We start from the raw sequence: 19,462 nt of genomic DNA, 5'->3' as shown, positions 1-19,462 counted from the left end.
CATGCCTCCCCCGTGCGGGTGACGCTGACAGGCCCTCGCACGCGCACGGATCGACAGAGCCGCGCGCTGCAGCGCAGCTCGAGCGTTGCTGGCGCGGCTCCCGCGGCAGAGCGGAGCGGCGTCGGGCGGCGCGGTGCGGCGCGCCGGGAGGGGAGTGCAGCCGGGGGAAGGCCGGCGGTGCACGAGAGAGCTGCGAGCCGCTCCGCGCGGAGCAGGCAACGCGCGCGCGACAGTGGAGGGGATCGGTCGTCGCGCGTATTCCCGACTCGACTTGCTACTCGTCGCGCGGCGCGGAGCGGAGCGGCCAGTTCGCCGTGAGCGCTCGTCACGCGAGGTCATCGATTCGGCGCGCGCGCGCGAGAACGCACCTGCGGCCTATCTCCGCTCGGCGCAGAGCCCTGCATGACAAAGGAATCGACGGCAGCGACGGCGACGACGACGACGACGGCGGCCCAGCTGCTTGCTCCCCGCGCGGCAGTGACCGCACGCATAGCTTGGCGTCGATTCAGTGCTCGCGCCGAGAACAAAGTGCCATGTGCTGACTAGCTGCCTGCCGGCAGGAGGAGAGCGCCGAGACCGGCGGCGGGTTCATTCGTATCCAGCGCGGTTTTGTTTTGCTGCCGGCGCGCCACCTAGACAGGGCCGGGGCGCGAGCGACGAATTAGAGACGGAGCGCGGCGCACGGCTCGCCGAGGATCGACAGCGTTCGGCGACTCGCGGTCCAACAGCAGGCAGAGCACGAGCGGAGCAGCGGCGGCCGCAGCCCGAATATGTCCGCCAAGCGAAAGGCCACTGCCATCATGCAGCACCACAAGGTGAGTAACGATCCTTTTTTTGCGCTCTCCCGTTCGCGCCAGGCAGCCAGCCAGCCAGCCAGCCAGCCGAGAGCCGCTCTCCGCGCACGCAGATATTCTCTCTCCCTTCTCAGCTCGTGCCGCGGCTGCTGGCTGCTCGTCGTTCTTTTTAACCGTGCGCGCCTTCCCTTGTACGGTGCCGTGGCCGCCGCAGAGTCGTTTCAACTTTTACTCCGCTGCTCCCCTCCTTCCTTTCCTCTCTCGCTCTCTCACCTCGCTCTGCTATCGCCGAGCGGCTATCTCTCCCGCTCCCGAGTCTCCTCTCTTTATCGCCCCGCACGACCCAACGTCCGCGACGACTCATTCACACAACTCACGCAACTCCCACCTCGGCTTACCCTTGGACTGCTTGGCCCGAGCCGCTGCTCGCGCAGAGCTGCATGCTTTTTTCCGGACCCGAGGAAAATGTACGATAATCCACGCTCCGATCTCTCTCCGTCTCCTCTCCTGGCGTTATCGCGCTGTTTATGTTTTGAACTCGTCGCGCTGATGAATTGTAACGATACGCGGTCTCGTTTGTGCGTAGGCGGCTGTTCTTCGGAGCCCCGACTACCTCTTTATCTGTCTCTTTCGTCGTTCTGCCCCGAGTCAGGGCATAAATCACAGTAGTCCGCGAGAATTCGCGGGCCCAACGGCATGGCAAAGCAAACGGTCGAGTGCCAGGGGAAAAAAATAAAGCTGCGTCGGTCGTTAAGCCAAGCCGGATCGATTTTGCGCGCGGCCGTGGTGTAGCGTTGCGCGAACGGACAATGGGCCGGCGACGAATCGACGTCGCGCTGATAAATTATCGATGCAACAGTTGCAACTCGCCAGTTCCAGCGCTCTTTCGCTGGCGCTGCCACCGCCGCCACCCCCCGCGCACTTTGCCGATTTGATCGGAAAGCATTAGACGCGAGACCGCCGCCGCCGCCGCCGCCGCCGCCGCAACCGCCGCGTGCTCCGTTATCGTCGCGCCACGTGCATGTGGCACCGTCAAGCTCTTACGTCATCCCCTGTCGATCCCCCTCTCCGCCTCCTCCGGCACTCTTCTCTCTCTGTCTCCGTCTTCTGCACACAATGCCGCGAAGCCTTATGCTTCTTCTTATTTTCTTGTCTCCTCTTTTTCCCTGTTTGTGTCTTTGTTTGCGCCGCGGTATCGACAATTTGCAAGCGCTTGTGCAAGCTTCCGTCCAATCGTTGCGATACGACCAATTTTCGCGTTCTCTTTTGAAAAAAGGACGGCGTCCACTGGGCGTAAGCAAGCTTTACGTCAACAATAGCGTTGTTCTCGTAGCGTCTTGGACGCGGCGCACGCGTCCGCGCGGGACACGCACTCCGGCAATTGGATTCCGAGCGAGAGCAAAATATAATTATACGCAAGGCGGCGTTCGGCGCACTCTTCACCTACTTAAACGGCAATAAATCGCGAAAAGAGAGCGGGAAATCGAGAGAGGCTAAGCGGGTGACGCTCGGCTAATTCGTAGCGCGAAGGGTGGGGTGGAAGAGACGGGAGGAGACAGGCAGGGGCCGAGGGGAGGGGGCGCCGGCGTTAAATCGGAGCCGTAAATACCTCGGTTCTCGGATCCTGGCTGCTCGCTCACTCGCTCCCCTAATTTGACTAATGCGAGGACTACGAGCGAGCCACTAAATCGATCAAATCGTTGCCGCCGAAGCAGCTCGTAGCCCGCCAGAGCAAATTGAGGTGTGGGTCTTTCTCCCTCCCTGTCCTCTCCCAGGCCCCACTCCTACTTTAGTTTTATTAATTTCGACCGGTCGCTCTTCCTCGGGAGGTTTTACGTTGTTTCGATGCCGACCCGATTGTTTTCGTCGGACGCGCGGATAAAATATTACCGTCACGCCGCACGTACGCCTAATGAGCCGATTAATGGTTATATCGAAGGTGCAGTTGCACGTGGCACGCTCTATTATTCTTGATATTGGTTGAGTCTCTCGATAGCGTAGAATTAAGCAGCCTGAGAGAAAGAGTACAGGCTGAAGTCGAGCGACGGATTTGCGAAATTTCTGCGGCGGACTGTACTAGTTTCTATTCAGGGTCGGCCGCTCGAGGCACATACAGCCATGCCGGGATTGTTGCTTGCAATTTCTCGGCACGGACAGCGGGACAGAGAGAAAAGCGAGAGGAAAATCCCAGAAAAGTCGGTACAGTGGTGCCGTGTGCTATATACAGCGGAGTCGGCAGAGCAGGCGGTATCTCATTGGGTGCGAGGCATTCGGCGATGGACCGAGTAGGCGTTGCGCTTTGAATATTTGCCGAACGCGATATCCGCGGGGAGAAGGTAAATAGCCCAAGGCTAATTCGATCTTGTGTAGCGCTAGCGCGCGCTCGTGCAGGCTGCGGTGGCGAGGGAATGGCGCGCGTATAGCTATTGCAAATTAAGCGTGGCTGTCTTGGCTGCGAGCGCCTCCGCGAACGAGGCTCCGTTTCGATGACTATCTCCATTGTGCACCGCGGTCTTCTGGAGCTCCGTCTTTCGCCGGATAAAGCCAGCGTCGATCCCAAAGATACGCGGCTCCGCTGGCTGGCTGGCGAGCTTATCGGACGACTGCGGGGCAAACTTTTTGCCGTCGTCCGCTGTCTCTGGCGCGCGCGCTCTTTCCCTCCCACAAATGGAAACATCAATTTCTGAGAGCTGCAACGCGAGAGAGACAGACTGGGGCGAGGCGAGGCAGTTGCACGCTAGCGTGTCGCGCGATCCTCTCGTTAGCGAATTAATTGTATATATACGAAGAGCCGGGAGAGAGAGAGGCGCTAGCAAAGCCGAGCCGTGGGTAGCGCGACGGCGAGGGGGGAAGTCGTTAAAAATGAAAGGCCATTTTGCTGAAAGTGGCGTGGCGCGGGCGCGGATGTGGGTCAGCGTCCGTTGACATCTATAAATTAAACAGGGCGCAATCAGCGCTGCCGCTAGTCGCGCTCCGGCTAAAATCAATTCGCGCACAGTTCGTTCGCCGCTGTCCCAAGCCCGCGCGCGCCGCTGCAGGCGTTGCATCGCCGCGGCGGAACGCAATCGCCGATAAAAGCGTGAGTCAGAGCGGCGCGCGCTCGGCCGAATGGGGGCTGCGCGCCGCGCGAGCGAGGCGCGGAGGGGAGCCGCCGAAAAATCCGAGCGCCTCGCGCGCATAGGGGCCCCCGACCGGCCCGGCCCGGCTCGGCCCGGCCGTGCCCGCGAGCACCTCGTACGCGCGGCGACCGTCGCGCAACTGGAAATGGGGGCCGCCTGTTCTCGGGCTGGCCGGTTCGTTCGGCGAGGACGCCAGAGGCGCGCGGGAGCGGCGCTGCCCAGCGCCGGATCAATGAGCTCTGCCGGTTATTTCCAGAAGCCGGCGGGACATTGTCATTCAACGATTCGAGCTTTGAACAACGAAAAAGTCAGGCTCTTTGCCTGGTCGGGAGAGCGAGAGCGAGAGAGAGAGAGCGAGAGAGATGGAAGCGCGCAGTAAAGAGACCGAGAGAAAAGTAAAAGCCGGGGCACTCGACGAGGCGGCACACAATGCGAAAAGCCATAAAGGAAGAGCTGGCGAGGAGCGCGTCGCGCCAGACGGACGGACGGCCGGGCGGTCGGGCGGTACGTGCGGGCGGAGGGGGGCTTATCGACGCTGGTGTGCGCGTGCATGTGTGCAGCCGAGCGGAGGGGAGGGACACGTAGGTACGAGTGCTCGTCGCGGAATGCTTTCTCTCGACTCTCGGCCGTGCAGGCGCTGTCCTCTTTGAAAAGCTCGCGCTGGCGCGCGCAGTAGGCGTGTGTCGATAGCGGCGGCCCATCCATGTCAAGGCGCACCGGCCGCTGCACGCAACTCGCGTCAGCGCGTACGCGCGCGCACGAATTTCCTTTCGCACACACGATCGGTTATCTGCGCCCGCCTGTCCTCGTCGTCGCCGCCGCCGCGTCGCATTATCGTCTTGTCGTTGTGCAACCTCCGCGCTCGCGCTCTCACTGTCTCGCTCGCTCCTTCGCGGCTCAATTTCACGCGCCAATGACAGTCGGATTCCGCGCAAAGAGAGTGGCAGTGCGCGGCCGCTGCGAAGATCGAGCCGCGGATAAAACCGCCGTCGGCCCCTCGGACTGCCCTCGGCTATCTCGTCCGCGCAGCGCTCGAAAAAACCCAGCGTGGACGAGGCGCCCGGCCCCTCGCTCGCCTCGCACTCGCCGAGCGTGTAATTGGGACACGTTGGCGGCCAAGAGACAGCGAAATATTTCAACGCGCTCGATTAACCTTTCATCTGCGCCTGGGCCGGCAGTGTCGCGAAAAACGCTAGATATCGAACGAAATTTCCAGCCGACGAACAGTTGCCGGCGAGCAGCGAGCGCACTTCGCAAGCGATAGTTTATTCAGTGGATTATTGACGGGCGGTGCACGCCCGGCTAAAAATAGCCCCCGGCGAAGGCCCACTCGCTCTCTCTCTCTCTCTCTCTCTCTCTCTCTCTCTCTCTCTCTCTCTCTCTCTCTCTCTCTGCCTCCCGTATTTCGAATTTGCGCCCGAAAAGCCGAGCCTGCAGTTGCCGCGCGCTGCTCTTCCCCTGGCGGCGCATTTTCGTCATTTTTTTCGTCCGCGCTCTCCGCCGATGAGCCGTCAATGTTTGATGCGCGGTCGTTGCCACCCGACGGCTGGAGAGAGACGGCCAGAGGGCTATAACCATCGCACGCACGCCTCGGCACAATTGCCGAGGCTTGCTCTCGCGGCTCGAGCTCGAGTTCCCGACCAGTCGAGACGCCGTCGCGCCGAGCGCTGGATGCGCCCGCGAAAGCCGAAGAACGCCACGCTCGTGTCGTCGGGCTTGCGCAACATCGACGAGCGGCCAAGTGAGACTTGGCAGCTCGTCGAATCGATAGCTAATAGCCGCTGCATGGCGCGACTGCTGTAATTAATGCAACAAGTTGATACCTAACCCTCGTCCGCGAGCGCTGTGCCGCTACGCCGCCGCCGACTTTCAGCGACTGCTGTCGGTATCGTCTATCCGATTCGACCTTCTCTCTCGTTCGGTTTCTCGTGGCTCGTCTCGCCCTGCGCGACGCCCGCGCGCGAGCAGCTTTGCCGCTCGGCCGCGCCTGCCGTCGAGCCTGTCCAGCGTACACTTGCGTTCGTGCGTCGTGCTACGCGCGTAATATTTTTTTGGGAAGAGCCGCGCTTCTCCTCGCTGCCGCGTTCGTTCAAAACGAAATGATAATTAAGCCGACGAACTCGTGCGGCAGTACAACAAGCTTACCGCCCGGCTAAAACCCTTAATGAGAAAAAATACGAGCGCGCGGTGAATATTCGGGCGTAAATACGTGGCCGCGGCAAAAACTTAATTCTGGGCGGCCAGCGAGCGGCGCGCATAATGCGCCCAAAATAGAGCCTCTCTCTCTCTCTCTCTCTCTCTGCGCCGTTCGGCGGCCTACACGTGCAGCAGCGGCAGCCGCTTGCGATCGCTGAATTTTTGTATAAATGCGCGTATCGCGCGGCCACTCCATTCGTTATTCGTACACGGGCCTTGCCCTCGCTCGCCCGCGCTAAATGCAGATCGTGCGCGCGAGCGAGCTGCCGAGCCAGCGAACGCGGGAGCTTATCGTCCGCCACCGCCGCCGCCGCCGCCGCTGCTTGTTACACGCGCCCGCTATAAAAGCTCGAATATCCGCGCTCGACTGTGGCTTGTTCAATATTTCACCTCGATGATGACGTCGATGACGCAGGTCGAGGGAGAGAGAGAGAGAAAGAGAATGAACAAAAAATGTATATATACATACAGTACATGTGCCCAGCAGCAGCACTACGAGAGCCCAGCGAAAATCGTTATTTCCTGCAGCGGCCGAGCGAAGCCGTTCTTTTTTTTTTTATTTTTTTTTTCATTCGCCTTTTCATAACCTCGCGTGTGCTCCAAAAATGACGGTTTTGCGATATGTGTGTGTGTGTGTGTGTGTGTGTGTGTGTGTACGTACATACTTGCTGCCGCATGCCCACGCCAGCGCTGTTTTTCAAATGGATTTCAAAGCGCTCGGCGCTTTTCCACGGAAATATTTCTTCGAATCACGCGATCACTTTTTTTCTTCGCTCGCAATTTTCGTTTTGATTTTTTGTTTCGTTCGGTTTATTTGCTCTTCGCGTGCTCTAGCATGCGGGGAAATGAAAAATGTTTAATCGGCAAAAAAAGGCCGGTCGGTCACTTCGAAACCCGTTGCGAGCGAGAAGAACGCTCGGTAGTTTTTTGGCAGCTGGCTTTTTCCGTCGCCCGACGGCGCATAGGAGTAGGGTGACAGTCAGGGCTCGCGAGCGACGCCGAGCACTGCGAAGCAGCCGGTAGAGGTTGCAGAGGGTAGAGAAGTCCGTAGCCCGCGTGCAGTCGCTTTTATCTGTTCGACTCGCGGCGGCGCGGCATAATTTCTACGGGCGAGCAGTTCCGCGGGAGCGCGCAGCTGGAAAGTTGGGGCCAAGTTTTTGGCAAAGGACCGTGCGCCCTGTTTTCCCGCTATTCCAGACTCATTTGTCAGCCTGCAGCCCTTTAATTGGCCATTCGTCAAGTTAACTCGCGATGTATAAAAGCTCAAAAGCACGGCTGGCTGTTTAGCTAAGAGGCTGTTTTCGTTTCTGTTGCCGGTCGGACGCTGAAGCGCACGCAGCAATGTATCGAGTTTACACCACTCGCTTTCAGAAAAGGGTAGCCAAGGCAAAACAGTTTATGCAAATCGCCGCGCATTATCTTTCGTTGCACCGAGGATTAACAAATTACGAACGTCGGCTCTGGAAAAATGTGAAACACGAAAGCCCAGAAGTGGCATTAACGGCGCGCGTCCGAAGAGCGGCGCAGGAGCGAGCAGAGAAAAGCGAACTGGCCAAACCAGTTTCGCGTCTCGGCGCGGATTTGCGTGGCGGCGACGCTCTCGCGCGCATCGGCTAATTGAAATCTACGACTTTGAACTTGGAGCCCCGAAAGGACACGCGCGACGTGCAACGCCGGGGGAGGCGAGGGCGCGCGCCAATTAATTGTCGATTCGGCGAGCGACGCGCCGCGACGGTTTAAAAGCAGAAGCGCCACGGCCGTCGAGAGCGCGTCGGTGCGCCTCTCGGCTCGGCGCGGCGGCGAGGGGATCGCGCGGCCGCAGCCGCGCTGGCGTGTATGTGCGGTCTCGATCGTTTCTTGCCTGCCCGCTCGGCTGCGTTCTCACGCACGCGTACACGCGCGCAGACGCCCGCTTGCACAAGATCTGCGCCGCTCCGGCCGCGAGTCGGCGAGCTTTTTCCAGCGCCGCCGCTGCCGTCGTTGACGGATAATCTAACACAATTGAAGCAATGAATTCGCCTATAGCGCAACGCTTAGACGCGCGCGCGCGCGTTCACCTATTCGCCGGCTTCGTTCAATTGGCTCTCGCTCGCTTCTTCTGGCTGGCGACTGGTTTTTCAAAAAGGAAAACAGAGAAAAGGCAACGAACGCTCTGACCTACTTCGACATGCCGAACGTCGCGCGGTCGAGTTTACGCGTTTATCCGGCTGGCTCGCGCGCGCAGCTTATCGCTGGCGCTCCGATTTCCGCTGCTCGCGATGCGCCGAAAAGAGCGAGCAGCCGGAGGCTGCGCCAGCGGCGGCGAAGGGAGTTGGCGAGCGAGCGACAAGTGTGCGCGCATGCATGCAGCGGCGGCGGCGGCGGCGGCGGAGTGCTCGCGCGGTACCTCGAGGGGAAAAAGAGGTCGAGCGCAGACACGCGGATCCCGCGAGCGAACGGTCGAGGCGCGCAATTATTTCCCGAAAGACCGTGTGCAGCAGCGGCGGCGGCGGCGACGGCGGCGGCGGCGCCGAGTCGCCTCGCGAATTGTGTGTCGAGGTCGCACGCACGAAGCACACGACACCTCTCGCGTTGCGCGCGCGCGCGAGCGACTTTCCAGAGTCGATTGGCCGTGAAAAAAAAACTCGGTCCGTCTCTGTCGCCGAGGCTACAACGGCCGTTACGGCACGTCTAGCCTCCGCGCGCGCGCGTGAGGGAGAGAGAAAGAGAGAGAGAGAGAAAGCAGGATTTTTCGAGCTTTTCTTCCGAGTCACGAGGGTAATGGGTCAGCGCACGCGGTCGCGGTGATTTTCGAAAAGCACGCCGCCTGGACGCGCGCAAGGAAGCGGCAGCGAAGAGGAGGAGCCGTGAAAGCGGGTCGCGAGATTAATGGCCCCCATGAGAGAGAAATTGGCCGATTACCTGCCGCGGACGCACGCGCGCGCAGGCTTCGCCTTCTCTTTGCTTTTTATCGCACCCTTTTAGCGATTCCGCGTGGCTGCAGACCGAGGTCGATGACGCGCGCCAGCCAGCCGCGAGGGTCACGTGGGTTATCTGTCTCATTCGCTGGCGCGTAGTCACCTTTAAACTCAAGGAGCCGCCGCTGCCGGAGGAGTGTAGTAGGAGGGGGAGCGCAGGCGACGGACGGACTCGATGTGTGTGTGCGCTACCTCGCTTGCTCCCCGGCAGCCTCTCTCTCTCTCTCTCTCTCTATCTCTCCAACGCGCGCGCATGTGTGCGAGAGAGCCGAGACGAGCCAACGAGAACGCCGCTCGGCGATCCCTTTTTTTTCCTCTTGCTTGCCTTTTTTTCCAGCGAATATCTTCCTTCGTGCGTAAGTCCGACGAGCGAGCGCTTTAGCTTTTATTCGCGGCTCTCTGCATAGCCTTCGTCTCGAGCTTCTAAGAATATTCCTCCTCTCTCTCTCTCCGCTGCTGCTGCTGCCGCTACGCGATCAAAACGTTATCGTGGGATGCCAAGCGAAGATTAAAATTGATATCCAGAAATGATTGCGCATAGGAGAAGCCGAAAAAGAGAGAGAAGACTCGAAGAAAGAAAACATCTCCACGTGCGGCGCAGTCCGATAAAAGAACTCGCTCAACCTTGGGCGTCCAGTGGCAGGAAGCGAAAAAATAAGGCTTGATAAGAGCGCGCGACGACGCGATCGTGTCGGCGAAAAAAAAACAGCGAACGAGGCAAGGAAAGATTGCGAAAAAGGAGCAGTGTCGTGCGTGCGCCGACGCGCACTCCGCGTACATCATTCCCACGAGCTTGAAAAGCTCCGAAGCCATCCAATTTTCTATGTACTTACAGTGCGCTGCATTCTCGGGGGCTACGTCATGCGCTGGTTCTCTCTCTCTCTCTCTCTCTCGGTCGCGCGCTGTTTTTCCCAGCCGCACACGTTCGTCTGGCGGGTTCAGTGTCTCCCGTTCCCGTTGTCGCTCATCGCGGTGACTTCTCGCTGTTCGATTGCCAGTAATCGCGAGGAATGACCGATCGTTGGCCAAGGAAACGCTACCGCCGGCGTTGTCTCAATGCCTTCTCTCAGCCTCTCTCCCTCTCGCCCATGTCGGTCGTGCGAGCGAACAAAAGCATATTTTTCCTTTCATCGGGACTGTTTTCCGTTGAAAAGAAATCCTACACAGCCGCGCTGTGTAGGCTTACAGGCCGACAAACGAACGCCTCTCCTCGGGCTGCGCCGACAATTAGCAGCGCGCAATGACAAGAGCTCGCGCGCGCGCGGTAGGAGATACACGGCGCGGCAAGCGTTCGTCGAGAGAGCTCGAGCGCGCCCTCTTACGAAAACCGAGCGCAGCCCGCGCTGGGCTCGCCGCGCTTGCCATCCGAGCAGCAGGATCACGCTCGTGTCGATCCACGGCTCGTCGCGCGCCGTCTGTGTTGCGTTAGACGAGCGTGCACACCTGCGAGCACTCGAGCGGGCAGAGGCCGATGCTGCTCCGTCGAGCGCGCTCGTGCTCGCGCTCTCGGCACTCAACGGGATCGCGCATTGTCTGGGCGATCTCCCGTGAGAGATCGAGGCCTCGAGCGAGCGCGCCAAAGCCAGCCGGCTATTAGTAATATTGCAAAAAGAGGTGGGCGAGAGCGCGAGACGAGTCGCGAGTGCGGCGAATGCGTTACACGCTCGCGAATTCGGAGAAGCACTTAGACTCGCGGCGGCTACATACGTTGCGGCAGCGACTCTGCTGCCTCTCTCTCTCTCTCTCTCTCTCTCTCTCTCTCTCTCGCTCGCTCTCCGCGGCAGCAGGACTGTTGCAACCGACTGTCCCTCGTTGCTCCGGGGTCAAGGAAGGTAGAGAGCGAGGCTGGACGCGAGGCGAAGCTGCTCGAGGCGGCTCTCGATGTAAGTGTGCGACGCGCGCGCGTCCCGTTGAAGAATGCCGAACGTCGCAATCGCAAGCGACGAGGGGCCTTCCCCGCGCCCGCGCACTCGCGCGCGCACACACGTGCGGCCTTGGTCGATGAATAATGGCCCGGCCCGACAAACAAAAGGCAATAAAGCGCGAGAGGAAAAAAGGTGGCGAGCGCTCTCTCTCTCTCTCTCTCTCTCTCGCTCGCTGACTCCACCGTTGCCACCGCGACCCGAGCGGAATTCTCTGCTGAGCGACAAACAATTGCCGGCAAGTGGCTTAATTGCAGAGCAACTCCGGCGCGCGCGCACGCATACGCGGCCGAAGAAATCTTCCGCGAGAGAGGAGAACTAGAAGTCGAAAAGCGAGCTCTCCTCGGAGGAAAGCCTACGTGCGCGCTCGCCGAGCGACCGACCGAGAGATCCCCGTTTATCAAGCTGCATCCGCCGGAAGCGGCCTCCGTCGACGACAACGAGCAGCGTAGGTGAGAGAGAGAGAGAGCCGACTGCAAACTGCACTCTTCCGCCACTTTATGCCGAAAGCCCCGAATAATAATGCAACTCTTCGACTGTGCGCAAGGACGAAGCGAGGAATGCTTTCTCTATTCCTCGCTGCCTTCGCAGAGCCTTAATTAAACTCGACGAGCGGCGCGTCTCGGCGATTCTGTAATCGCGGCCCTTTGACTGCCCGTCCGCGCTCAGTTCGAGTTATCGACTCTTTTCTTCCTTCTGTTTCCCTTGCGGTGCGCCCGACAAAATAAAACAAAAAAAAAGAACTTGTTGCGCACACGTGTAGTCGTAGTCGAGAGCTAGATAACGTAATCGAATTAATACTTGCGTGTGAGTATGGTTGCCGCGAGATACAGCGGAGATGGAAGAGTTAGCATCATTTTGTCAACTGAATTTCGAGGTTTGAGTCTCGACCCGCGGGAAATTAAATATGATGATTCGCTTGGCAACATGCTGATGTTTTTTTTTAACACGCGGAGTCCGTGGTTGAAAAAAACATTTTTGTACATCGCGGAGATGACGAGCTACATGGATGAACCAGCGAACGATTTGCTCTGGGCTTTTTATGGGGAACGAAAGATAATACGAACGTAAATGAGTAGAGCTACTGCTCGGCAGTGTGCGCGTGCATAGGTTCGTACATTATTTTCCCTCTCACTCTCCGAGATCAATCGGGAGGGACGAGAACGTCAAAGATGGAGAGCCGATATTGAGTTTAGTATTTATTTGCTCTGTTGCAGGAGAACATCTCGACTCCGGAGCCGGCCGACATATCGGAGGACGATCACTATTCGAGTGAGCACACCCCCCCTTATTATGCATCTCTGTCTCTGTCGTTCTAGCGAGCCATAATTAAGCCGTATGGCTCTGGCGCTGCGCCGGGCGCGTCCGTACGTCTCTTACCTCTTTCCTCCGTACTCCCATCTCAAGGTCCGTCTCGGTAATGTACACAATTGATAATCGCAAAAGGACGGAATAAGCGCGCAACTCGATAAAGCCGCAGCCGCCAGTCTCTCCGATGAAATGTCAATATCCGATTAATCTGGTTTTCAAGTACTGCTATTCGATTAAACTGGCCATGCAGCCGGCAACCAGACGATTACGCGCCAATGAAATTCACACCGAAATCGACGCGGGCGCACGTGCGCCAGCCGCTTTCACTCGACTGCCTCTTTTTTCCCGGCGCCGCACTTCTTTTTTTCCTTTTCTTTTTGGTTTCTTTTTTCCTTTCGCGCTGACACGCTCGCGCGAGGTAGGTCAGGTGTGCGCGCAACCGATTAGGGAGACCGACCCGGATTCCAACGCGGCTGCTAGCCTCGATGCATTATTGAGCATCTCGCGCACCTTGAGTTTTCTCTCTGGCCGCGGCGAGATTTATCGCGGATAACGCGCTTGCCCGTATCTCTCTCGTGGCCGGCGAGACAGAAGGCCGCGCGCGATCGACGACGTACTCAGCGACGAATGCTTTGTGTTGGCTCCGCGGGCGCACAGGCGTACTGATGAAGGACGCCGACAAGCTGAAGCTCATGCTGCTCGCGTGGACGATGCAGCACCAGGCGCAGGGGGCGGTCGGCGCGCCGACTCTGGGCCCGATCCCGCCGGGCGTGCAGGTCAGCCAGGCACAGACCCCGACCACCACCAACAGCAGTAACCCCGGCGCCGCGTCGCCCGGCAGCACCGCTGGCGGCAACGCCGCCGCGCCCGTCACCACCGCCATCACCACGGCCAGCTCTGGCAGCCTCAACAGCGTCACCCTCACGGGTAGGTGCCGACGGCCGAACCACGCGGACGCGCTCCGCCCGCGATCAACGCTTATATAACCGAGACGTGGGATTTCTGTGGTCTGCGCGCGCGCGCGTTGCGAGCATTCCTGCGGTCACGGCATTCCGGCCTCTTTTGTTTCAACGAAGAGTTATGAAAATGCGCGCTCGGACCGAAGCGGCTTGGAGCGCCGCAGCCGCTCGCGGGCGCACTCGAGCACTCGCACCGCGGCGCGACGTCGCTCGGGTGGCCATCCGCGCACCTGCGATCGGCGCGACCGACCGCGACCAGTCGATACCCACGCAACGCGACGAGGCTAATGCGCTGTCGCCCGCAGAAGCACGCAACGGCAGCGCGGACATGAGCGAGCTGACCACGAGCTGCACAGCCTCGAGCCAGGCGAACACAGCCGGCGGCGGTGGCGGCGGCGGCGCCGTCGGCGCTGCGAGCAGCGAGGACATGGCCTCGCTCTGGGCCTCGTACACGATGGGCCTGAAGAAGACGCCGTCGCCGGGCTCGGGCACTCCGTCGCGCGAGCGCGAGCGCGAGCGTGAGTCCAGCCCCGGGGGCGGCGAGGGCGCGGGCAGCGCCCACGACGAGACCAGCAGCAGCGGCAACAAGGAGGACGAGGACGACGACGACGAGGACTCGGACGACAGGCTCGACCCCCGGCACCACGACCCCGAGCGCCTCAAGGCCTTCAACGTGAGCACGCCCGCGAGCGACGGCCCGCGAGCGACGGCCCGCGAGCGACGGCCCGCGAGGGGGGCGGCTGACAGCGAGCTAACCCGCGGCCTTGTTTTGCTTGCATGTCGTCCCGGCAGATGTTCGTGCGGCTGTTCGTCGACGAGAACCTCGACCGCATCGTGCCCATCTCGAAGCAGCCGAAGGAGAAGATCCAGGCCATCATCGACAGCTGCACCAGGCAGTTCCCCGAGTACGCCGAGCGCGCCCGCAAGCGCATCCGCACCTACCTGAAGAGCTGCCGGAGGAACAAGCGCGGCCGGGACGGCGCACCCTGGGACCCGGTGAGTACGCGCCGCGAGTTGGTTACCCCTCGAGCCAGCCAGCACCTGTGTCTAACGCGCCGGGTCGCTCGGCGTGTGTTTCGAACAGGTAAGGCCCACGCCGGCTCACCTGACCTCGGCGCTGGCCGAGCACATCCTGGCGATGGCGTGCGAGAACGAGAGCGATAATGCGAAGCGCATGCGGATCGGCCTCGAGCCGGTGTCGCAGCCCATGCCGACGCTGCCTGCAGCCACGGTAAGAGCGGCCGTACGAACGGCGTGCGCGCGCAGGAGGAGGTCCCGCCGCTGAGCGATAAGCTCGCCGCGGGGTCACGCACCTCTCCCACTTGCGGCGCGGACTGTTGCTCTCTCGCTCCGTGCCTCACGTGGCAGCGCGGCGGCCGCTCGGGCCGCTCGCCAGTCCAATTAACGGACAGCCCGGCGCTCGCCGCGGACGCAAACACCGAGCGAGAGTTTATATAGTCTGAAAATTCCTCTGCTAGCCGCGCGCGATAACCTTTGGCCGCGCGCCCATTAAGCCGACGTCCGCAGAGAGCTCTATCTCTAGCCACCTATACCACTGACGTCAGATCCATCTCTCGCTCGCGCTCTCGCTCCCCGCGATTCGTTCTCATTGTCGCGCGCGCGCGCGCGCGCGCGACCGAGGAAGAGGGGACCGCGGCTGAAAAAAAGACAATTGGGAATTCCTCCGCGGCTGTTACTCGCTGGCTCGCGCTCGCGTTCGGCTAGTAGTATCTCGAGTAGTGCGCCAGTTGCAACATGATCGACAAGTGATCGACTGAGTCCAAGTCCGAAATGAGGAAGAAGAATCTGCGGGTCGTGCACAAGCAGCTCTATCCAAGGGACGATCGCCGAGAGGTGAGACCGAGATCGCTCGCGATAGCTTTGTGCGCGCGCGTGTGTCGGCGACGGCGGCGGTGGCGGCGGCGGTGGCGGCGGCGGTGGCGGCGGCGGTGGCGGCGGTGGCGGCGGCGGCGTCTTCTTTGAGCGACGCGCGCTGCCGCGAGCGTGCATTTTTCGGCCGCGGACGCCCGATAAGCCAGCCGAGAGCATCGGTGTCGTCGTCGTCGTCGTCGTCGTCGTCGTCGTCCGATCGATATCTGCGTTCGCCCAAGCGTGAGCTCCAACAGCGGCTGGCGCGTGACGTAACGAGGGCAAATGCCATTGCAGCAAACGGACGCGCGAACGAGCCTGGAGCACTTCGCGAGCGGCGCTGGCACTGGCGGCGGCGGCGGCGGTGGCGGCGGTGGTGGTGGCGGCGGCGGCGGCGGCAGCGGCGGTGGCGGCGCCGGCACCCCGGTCAAGCCGCTGCAGATTAAGCGCGAGGCCACGTCGCCGACAGGCCTCACGTCGCTGGCGCCTCTCACGAATCTGGCCAATCTGCCCGGCGGCGCGGGCCTCGCCTCGGCGCCTCTCTCGCTCACGCCCACCTCCAAGCTGCTCGCCAATACCGACACCAAGGTCTTCATGAGGTGCGCACCTCTGCTCTGCTCTGTTCTCTCTGGCCTCTGCGCGAGCAGCGGCTCGATTCAACTGGCTCTCCCCCCCCTCTCTCTCTCTCTCTCTCTCTCTGTCGACAGCCAAGCCGCGGCGGTGAGCTCGTCGACGGCGAACGGGATCGCGAGCGCCGGGGCCGGCGCCCCCACGGCCATGTACAGGCCGAACTTCAGCCAAGCGTTCCAGCGCGCCGGACCGACGACAGTGCCGCCGACGCTGTCGGCCGGCCTCTACCCCACTCAGAGCTTCACTTCGGGCCTCCTCAGCAACGGTACACAAAGTAATATTCTTCATCGTTGTTGTGTCTAGCCTACAGCTCCTCGCCTTCCAGATTGTCTGTCGCTTATCGCCGCAGGCGCTTGCTTATGTGCTCTCACCCAGTGGAATAATCTATTTATTTGCTTAGGGCCAACAGACTTGAGCATGAAGAACAACGCGAAGCCATTACTGAGCCACAAGCTGAACGCGACGGAAATGACCGCGGTGAGGCAGCTGATAACGGGATACCGGGAGTCCGCCGCCTTCTTGCTCAGGTCCGCCGACGAGCTTGAGCAGCTGCTGCATCAGCAGCCTTAAACGACGACGAATCTCATTCTCGCACGCCGACACACGCATGCACACACGATACACGATAACTATTATTATGCTTGAGCCATCATCGGACAGCGCTCTCCTCTTCTTTGACTACCCTATCGCATTGCTATCTGCAGATCTAAATATATTTATTTATACATACATATGTAGGTACTACAGAAGGCGCCATAATATTATACAATGATATACCATCGATACAGGGTGTACATATACATTAATAGACACGTAAATTCTCAGGTTATTTACTTAATGTAACGAGCTAATCTAAGTGTCGTTTTACGTGCGAATGAGAACCGAGTGGCTGCGAGTGTGCGATCAGCTTTATACGTAGAAGAGCAGACTTGTCCTCTTCTTCACCTTACATTATTTTTTTTCTTCGTTAACTATACGTGCGTTCGTTTTTTATTGATTTATATTACGTGTTATGGACCTTCGAGATTTTCATGTTTTTAAAAAACAAAACGTTGTTTATTTACGTGGATGATTATTTTTCTTGGCCATTGCCCTTTTCCCGTGTTATTATCGACGATTGGCGCGCGTTATTCCCAATTCTCAGTCGTGTTTTCGATGAGCTTTCAATACAATGAAAACGCTATGTATATAAGAAATCAGCGTGTAACTTAAGGGGTTCGCGTGTAGTGCAATTGCTAAGGCGCAACGCGAGCGCGAGCGAGTGACGGGGGCTGTGTAGCTTGGCTCGACCATATTCTGTGGCTGCGACAAGATGGCACGAAAACTATTAAAAATTAAGGCGAAAATTATCTCTGCAGACAGAGTCAGCAGCGCGACTGACCAACGGGATGAAATTGAAAAAATTATTGGCAAAAATTATTGCTTGCGACACGGCGTGCCAAGTCTCGATGAAAGGCAAACAATCTCTCTAGGTGTTTCGATTAAACGTTCGGTAAAACTATTTTGGGATTCATTCGGCATTTTTCGCTATACTGCTGGGACCATCTTGTCACGATCGATGTAAAATCAAGTGTACGTGTGCTTTATTGGTCTCCATAGACATCACAATGCTACCAAAGATAATTGCGAGTTGATAGATTATCTATTCTAGTTCTAGTTCTATAAGTCGTTCGAATGGACTCCTCTTCTTTTTACTTAATATGTATTCAACTTCTTTGTTTGCGTGATTTCAAATTAGAGGAGGACGCAAAATCATATGTGCATTTAAACTCTCGTTCCTGTTTAATTGTAAAACGTCAGTACTTCCTTATTAGATTTAATAAAAAATAGAACAAGCGACGGAAGGTAAAATGAAAAAAGACAAAAAAAAGAACAAAAAAAAAACAAAAGAAGACAGTCTCGATCGACACGACGGTAGTTATTTTATTTTTATTTCTTATGTTGTTTTTTGTACATAGTTTAAATAACGTAAAACATAGTTACGTGTATATTGCTACTGTGGCGTTAAGATTATTAAAAAAACGGATGAGTGATAAGTCAGAGTTTGCATTGAAAGGCTTCGGTGTGATTGTATGAATATACATGTATATATCAATTTAAAATAGCTTTAACAGAAAACAAATGATGCGATTGTGATGCTCATATTTACATGAAAGACAAATGAAAATAACTGAGGGATACATTCCAATGTGAATAAAAAAAAGGCACGAAAAACTTTGTCCGAATTATAACCGTACTTTAAACACACCCCGAACAAAATAAAGGAATTAAATAAAGTAAAACTTTTGAGCTACTTCATATTGTTGAACTACGTACTGTAACGATGCAAACTCACGAGGTAATAACGCAATGGATTTCCGTCAATGCAGCAACAGCTTTTTACAGTTGATTTCTTTTTGTAAGCTTTTATTTTACAGTCAGAACAATAACCAGATACTAGTACTATGCATATAATAACTACACAGCCGAACGCATACTTACCGATAACGATAGTCTTACGAGTGCGTACTATAATCCGCTTCGAGTATAAGGGCTTTTATAAGCGCAATGATCTTCATAATCTTATACTACATCGAGTCACCAATTTGTTTTTGCTTTTATCTATAGATTTTCTCGGGTTTTCCATGGCAAGTTAAATACGAAGCTCATGTTCCTTTCAGTATCGCTGAACGGTAACGCATTCTCATTTTTTTTTACTTTGACTTACATTTTTTGACGACTTAATATAGCAAATTTTTATTGTTGCTCACATCAACTGCAGTAAATGTGAATTCGTCGGTTGTTTCAAACATCTAAATATAAGTGTACAATTCGTTTATCAACATTGTATCACTGATTTTCATGCGAGTGCCATTAGGGATGAATTTAAAGGTTTATCAGCACGTTTATGATTGTAATAATAGGTAAAATAACAATAAAAAAAGCTGTACTTCTGTGATAAAACCATTCATGATTATAAACTAGATGCAATTTTTTCCAGAAAACACTATGCCAGTGCGAAAAAAGAAGTACTATATGTTACAAATTTTTAATTGTGATGAGAAAAAGGTGAATCACAAGCATTTAAATCGAATTAAAGGAGCGTCACGGCGAAGTTGAGTAAAAAAAGGGTGATAATTTTACGGAAAGTTTCACGTATACAGAGAATTGAGTAGATTGAATAAATGGATAATTAATATATACAAATAAGAAGAGAATGATTTTTTAAAATTCTATACATTTACTGCAGCGCAAAAGAAGTCAAAACTTTACATTCAAGCGCAAAGTACTCTTTGAATAATTATGTAATAAACGCATAATGCGTACAGAAAAATGAACACATCCGCCGATGTTGTATTCGCGAATTGATGTATATTTATTAATATAAAAGAATATGTATTTGTTCCTAAGAAAAATATTAAAAATAATTAACAATAGATATAATGAACCTTAACATTAAAAAAAGATAATGATAAAAATAATTTGATGGTACATACTTTTCGTATAAGAAGTAATGATATTATATAAAACTAGATAATTATTATAAAGTTGGTACGGTCTTTGACGATGCCTTGCCTGTAAATGTAGTACCATACAAATACGTTGAACGAAAACAAGAATCTTATTACCTTGTAAATGTTTTACCAAATATAATCAAATATGCAATACGATAGCGCTTTCATCGCCCCCCTCCCCCTCCGTATTACAATCCATATTTTTGGTTAA

At 56.4% G+C, this 19,462-nt stretch overlaps 1 protein-coding gene across 6 annotated transcripts; it reads left to right on the top strand.

The window, feature by feature from the left end:
* The first annotated feature begins 248 nt into the window (after positions 1-248).
* Positions 249-19,390, top strand: LOC131671962 (nucleolar protein 4-like). 6 transcript variants are annotated; one of them, XM_058948811.1, is made up of 9 exons: positions 249-815; positions 12,206-12,260; positions 12,957-13,226; positions 13,564-13,931; positions 14,051-14,254; positions 14,343-14,489; positions 15,425-15,726; positions 15,835-16,022; positions 16,167-19,389. In XM_058948811.1, the coding sequence occupies exons 1-9, from the start codon at positions 771-773 to the stop codon at positions 16,325-16,327; spliced, it is 1,740 nt and encodes a 579-aa protein (XP_058804794.1). In that variant the 5' UTR covers positions 249-770; the 3' UTR covers positions 16,328-19,389. The 6 variants fall into 6 exon arrangements, with proteins under 6 accessions (XP_058804794.1, XP_058804793.1, XP_058804792.1 ...); XM_058948810.1 differs by having other exon boundaries at positions 16,158-19,387; XM_058948809.1 differs by having other exon boundaries at positions 15,835-16,031; positions 16,158-19,387.
* Positions 19,391-19,462: the final 72 nt, after the last annotated feature.

This window comes from Phymastichus coffea, unplaced genomic scaffold, assembly GCF_024137745.1.
Source record: "Phymastichus coffea isolate CEN01 unplaced genomic scaffold, Cenicafe_Pcof_1.1 PCOF00139, whole genome shotgun sequence".
NCBI lineage: Eukaryota > Metazoa > Arthropoda > Insecta > Hymenoptera > Eulophidae > Phymastichus > Phymastichus coffea.
Note: the sequence above shows the minus strand (reverse complement) of the source record. Positions and strands in the feature narration are given on the sequence as shown.

What these genes read in the sequence shown, in the direction of transcription:
- LOC131671962 (XM_058948809.1), top strand. Translation starts at nt 771, where the DNA reads ATGTCCGCCAAGCGAAAGGCCACTGCCATCATGCAGCACCACAAG. An exon ending in GGAGGACGATCACTATTCGA is followed by an intron (nt 12,261 to 12,956) that starts GTGAGCACACCC and finishes GCGGGCGCACAG; the next exon opens with GCGTACTGATGAAGGACGCC. An exon ending in AGCGCCTCAAGGCCTTCAAC is followed by an intron (nt 13,932 to 14,050) that starts GTGAGCACGCCC and finishes TCGTCCCGGCAG; the next exon opens with ATGTTCGTGCGGCTGTTCGT.